At 39.0% G+C, this 5,924-nt stretch overlaps 1 protein-coding gene across 1 annotated transcript in view; it reads right to left on the bottom strand.

Moving 5' to 3' along the window:
* TOP1 (DNA topoisomerase I) overlaps positions 1–5,924 on the bottom strand; it is a gene marked incomplete at its 5' end in the record, with an annotated part of 71,168 nt that overhangs the window by 28,253 nt on the left and 36,991 nt on the right. The window contains 1 exon segment of the mRNA XM_006144138.2: positions 4,005–4,120. Within this exon segment, the coding sequence (XP_006144200.2) occupies positions 4,005–4,120 (116 nt within the window).

Here is a 5,924-nt window from a genome sequence, read left to right as displayed (position 1 = left end):
AGGGAAAGAAATAGGCATCTTTCTTCTTCAAAGTTAGGTGGGTGGAATATGAGTAAAAATATATATCCAAAGCAGGCAAGCCCAGATTTTTCATACGAAAAACCTAAGTAAGATCTTCCTCAAAGTGTAGTTCACAGATAAGCAGCATCAGTGCCACATCAGAGTGCTAAAAATATAGAATCTGGGGTTCCAACTTTGACCCAATGAATCAAAATTGCACTTTAATGAGACTTGTATGAACAGTGGAGTCCATGATGCACCGCTCTGGAATACAAGCACTATGAGGCTGCCACTTTTAGGCAAACAGAATTCATCTAGTATACAACGGATGACTAGGGATCCCTGGCAGTGTACAAGTACTTATATTAAAGCTGTTCTAAAGGAATCCTTCCATTACACAATGAAAACTGCTAACTAGTACAGAAAACCTGAAAGGGGCCTACTGGTAAAGAAAACATAAAAGGGGCCTAGCATCTTTGTGTACCTTAATTAGTTAATGAATGATAAAAGAAAAATACTTGAAAGTTTTACTTACTTTTAAAATATAATACAGTACTTTTACTGATACTCTTAGAGCCAATTTCCATTTTTTCCTTGAAAATTCAACTTTACAACACCATCTAGACCTAAGCAGTGCCATTATAATAGCATCTGGCTATACTTAAAAATGAGATTAAATAAAACGTCACTGCCATACTACTATATAGGTATATTCACCATAGCTTTCTACATTCACTACTGAAAACTAAAATTTAACCAAAAATCCATTTGCTCCAAAACTCAGAAGATATTTCATCTCATGATGGCAGTAAATTACCATCCTTGATTGTAAGGATGTAGGGAATTGTAGCACAAAATCAAGGGTCATAGTACAAAGAACCTGTTTAGAAGCCATAACTCAAGAGGCCAACAGGTGGCGCAGCTTCTCTTCTTGACTCCCCAAATTTCTGCATTAAAAGGAAGACATTTCTGGGGAAGATAGGCTGGATTAAAAGGTTTCCTGCACCTCTTCAGAACTCTCCCACTAAGGTTTAAACCAGAGTTGGCAATAAAACGGTAACATTTTCCAACATATAAAGGAAAATGTTAAGTCACTAGGAATAATGAAAACAAAACAAAACTGTTCTTCGATCTGTTTTGGTATAACTAAATATTAACAATATTGAGACTCTTTGGGCTATTTGACTGAATTCTGGCCCCAAACTAGAAGCATCCCTGATCCCTCCTGTTTTAGATGAGCTATCAAAAGATGAAATGACAGCTCCCTGTAGAACAAAGTAGTGGGAGGGTGACCTTAAGGTTCCTGGCAACAGTAACACTTTGTGGAAAAGGCTGAGCTCCAGGAAAAAGAAACTGCTGAGTCAGAGCAGAAAACTGAAGGTCCTTAGCAGAAGCAGCAATTCACTGCTTCAGTCATCTCCCTGGCAGTTCTAAAGGAGTCTGAGAGTGCTCCCCAGAGAGTAGACAGCACTTACAATACCAGTTTGGACTGATAACTTCCTAACTTATGCAGAGTGAGAGTTTACACAATCAAAGGGAAGAAATCTCAGAGGGAAGACCTACATAGAAAATGCTGAAGTCCTGGAGCTGAAGTTCCTATAAAGGACAACTGGGAAAGAATAGGGAAAAGGACCATGGTAACCAGGGGATTAGTCTAGGCCTTAGCTTCCTATCTTAAAAAGAACCCCAAGAAAAGTTAATTTAGTTTTCTTTCTGATCACTTTGAAATAAGACCTTACTAGGGGAGCTTTCTTACAACTCATGAGCCCAGTATAAGGCTATAGAATATTTGTACTTCACGATGGTTCTCTTCGAGGTCCTAGATCCTTTCTCATTCATAGGAGTTTTAAGCCTTAAGAGTCTCCAGGGAGCCAACAGGTGCCATAATGTTTAAGGCACTGGACTCCCAGACAGTTAGTTGGCTGTGGTTTGAGTCCAGACCCAGTGGCTTGAAAATGATGCCGGTTGCATGTACATGCCCAAAATGCTGAGTGGAATGGAGGAAAAGATGTGGCCATTCTCCACGAGAGATTTCTCACTGTACCTCCTGTCTCTCTCCAGTGGGCGCGCACACTCTATGGCAAAAACTAAAACAAACAAAAAACCTAAAAAAGAAAAACCTTTAAAAAAAAAGTCTCTAGGAAAGACCCAGTGAGAGAGCGGAAAGAACTTTTTTTTTGAGAGAAATTTTTGTTATAGGGCACATACACTTGCCAGAGAGACAGAGAAAGAGAGAGAAGACAGAAAGTAAGATATCAACCCCTAGGTGGGGGCAGGGAAGGGGAGTAGTCATGCCATAATCTCTTCTCCTCTCTCAGGATTTTGGGTATGCACACATGTGCCCAGTGTGAACTGCCAGATCTGGGACTCAAACTGTGGTTTACTATGTGGGAGTCCAACAACATAACCATTACACCACCTGCTGGTCCCTTGGTGTGAGTTTTAAGCAGCTGGGTCCAGGACTTCAACCATGAAGGAGTCCAGCCATGTAACCATTACACCATCTGCTGGTCCCTGAAAGAACTTTCTTATGCTCTCTGGTCAATACAGGTCAAAATGTTTATGTTATGCAAACGTGTGCCATCCAGACTGTTGAGTCCTGCCAAGTTGTAAACTCTCCAACTTCAGAAAGTCAGCAGTACTACTCATCTCAGTGCCTGAAAGCAGGAATATTTAACACACAGGTTTTAGAAACAAATTCCAGCTTGCCAACTTTGATGCTTTCCTCACTTGTAGATCCAGCCCTTCAGTATAAACTACTACTTAGACCTATAAGCATTTGTGGCCCTGAGGACACTGCTAATGGAAAGAGAAGCACCAGAGTTCTTTGAGTGTTTACCACTGATGCTTTTCAGCAGTTCTGCCCAATGTTTCTCAAAGTTTGGTCAGCAGATAACTTGTTTCAGAAGTACCCAATTTTACCTCACACCTATTAAATGGGCCTAGGTCCACTATGGTGAATTTAAAGCACATAAGGGTTTGAGGAACTGTGCCCAGTCATTTGTGGACGGAACTCTTGGAAAGGGTTAGTCAGCTGAGCATTATCATCCACATTTGCTACACTGCTAACAGAAGGTGCGTCAAAGGCTATTCTCAAACCCTTCAACCCAAGGTCAATAGTATCAGTGACAGTCGGGACCAGCAGTTGGCATAATGGCTATGTCACTGGACTCCCATGTAGTCGACTGCGGTTCAAGTCCCGGACCCAGTGGCTTAAACTCACACCGGGCATGTATGCATGCATGCCCAAGATCCCGAGAGGAGAAGGGATTGCGGCGTGGCCATTTTCTGTGTGTGTGTGGGGGTGATTTCTCGCTTTCGGTCTCTCTGTGTCTTCCTGGCGAGTGCACGTGCCCTATAGCAAAAATGTCTCCAGGAAAAAAAAAATATCAGTGATAGTTAATGGACAATTATGAGGGTTCTAAGACACCTAGGCAGGACATTCCTTTAAAAGCGGCTCATCAGACTTGACTGCATATAAATCAAAGGTACAGTGTTATGCTATGTAGAGTGAGTGACAGATGTCTACCAGCTGTACCTGGAGGTTGATGGCAGGTTAATTAATCCTTAAAATAAATATCAGTACTATTTCTAGTGATAAGAAGCTTAATGGCTTGTAATATATTGCTACAATAAAATGTTGCCATTTAAAGGAGACTTTTCTAACAGCTCTCTTACAAAAGGTAGCTCCCTAGCAAAGCAGTTCAGATGAAAACATTCAGCTGGTGGATCAAGTACCATGAAGCATGTAAATGACCTTTTTTGGACCACATGAATAAGACGTTAATGGACTATTTCTTGTGGCACTTTTTCAGCAACAAATGGATCTTTTAAGAGCTGAATAAACAGGTGATACCCCTTCCCCCAAACCAAACAATGACAATGAAACAAAATGAAAATGAATGAAAAATATTATCATCATAGGATGTGTCCTTGTTTTCTAACCCTAACCAGAACCTGACTCTTTCCTTGGCTAAGACTCAGACAACCCTGGAACAACTCACCATCATAGTAAAACTTGACACTCTCTGGAAGAGGCTCATATGGTGGAGCAAATACAGGACCTTTATGTTCTAGGAATTTCCACTTGATGCCTTCAGGATAGCGCTCTTCTTCCCACCTTTGAAAGAAAGGGCACAACCTTATTTAGTGATTACCATGACTAAAATGACCATGACCTATTAAAGGCCAAAGTAATTATCTGATCCACTGACTGGTTCTCTGGAATAACTCTGGATCTGACATTTAAGACATGGATCAAAATAACCAGCATCCTTCATTTGGAAAAAGTGCACACACACAAGAAAGATGGAAGACTCTGATAAATGGAAGAAACAGGTTTGAACAGTTCAGTTCAAAGATACTGGATATAAGAAGCTTAGCAATGAGTAAGGATATGGAAATAAAACCAAGTTATTTTACCACAATGCTATAACAGTATATATACTATAATAGTATAAATAACAGAGGCATTATGCTGTTGATATGTAAGAAAGCCTTCTGAAAATGGAGATGCCAGGGGAAGGCATGGGGAAAACAACCCCAAGAGAAAGTATATACTGTAACAAGAAGATTAGGAATAATAGTTCAATTGGGAGAAAATGAATTTAAGGTACATAAAAAATTAAGGAATTATCTAGAACTATTTAGCAGATGCTAATAAATAAATCTAAATCTCAGTAGAAATATTCTTAAAAATCTTTTTACTTAAAAAAGTCGCCCAAAATACAAAAAAACAATGCATACCACCTACCTAGTACTCACATACAACTGTTAATATTTTGTTAAATTTCCTGTTTTGGCTGAACCATTTCAAAGTTAACTGTAGATCTGATGCTTCAACATCAAATATTTCGTCAAGCATTCCATAAAAATGATGTACTCCCATATAACTATCTATAATAAATACTATTATCACATCTAACAAAATTACAATCCCCTATCATTATAATACCCAATCTATACTAAAAACTTCCCATAATTGGGAAATATACATTATAGACCAGGATTCAGTTAACAATCACATATTGTGATTGGTTCCTATGTGTGGCAAGTCCTTTTTTCCTCTGGAATAGAGAAACCTCACCACCAACACACCGTTTTTAAAGACAGCCAGTTTTCTTACTGAGTATTAGAATATTTAAAGCTTCAGATTTTAACCTTTACTATTTCTATCCTAAAAAAAAGATCTACATCTACACAGAATTCCTCTGGAGGCCAGCTGATACATATTTTATTTATTATTTTCTATCACATTTTAAGACCAGTATTTTAAACAAAGTTCAGAAACATCAAATAAAAATTACACCTATTAAACCATATAGTAATAAAAACAATACAATAAAACCAAAGTCAACATATAATTAAATGATTTTCAACGGGGTGCTTAAGATCATTTAATAAGGGGAAAAGAGTCTTGGTGCTATCAAATGAAATTAGTTTTAACTCAACAGCAAAAAACAATAATAATAATAAAGGGCAAAGGGTCCATTTCTCCAGGAAGAGAAACAAATGACCAATAAGTGCTTTCAATGATGCTCAACACCAATCATTAAGGAAAAACAAATCAAAACCACAGTAAGATACCACTCTCATTCATTAAGATGGCTAAAGAAAACTCCCAAATAAGTGTTGGTGAGAATATAGTGAGGCTAAAATTCCCATGTAGGGACCAGTAGTTAGTGTAATGGCTATGATGCTGGACTCCCATGTAGTTGACCGTGGTTCACGTCCCAGACCCGGTAGCTTAAACTCACGCTGGGTGCGTGTGAGTGCATGTGTGCCCAAGATCTCAAGAGGAGAATGGAGGAGAAGGGACTGCGGCGTGGCCATCCCCCATGGGGGGGTGATTTCTCACTTTCTGTCTGTCTCTGTCTTTCTGGAGAGCACACATGCCTTATAGCAAAAACTTCTCCAAAAAAAAA

Source organism: Tupaia chinensis, unplaced genomic scaffold, assembly GCF_000334495.1.
Source record: "Tupaia chinensis unplaced genomic scaffold, TupChi_1.0 Scaffold000115_1, whole genome shotgun sequence".
Classification (NCBI taxonomy): Eukaryota; Metazoa; Chordata; class Mammalia; order Scandentia; family Tupaiidae; genus Tupaia; species Tupaia belangeri.
Note: the sequence above shows the minus strand (reverse complement) of the source record. Positions and strands in the feature narration are given on the sequence as shown.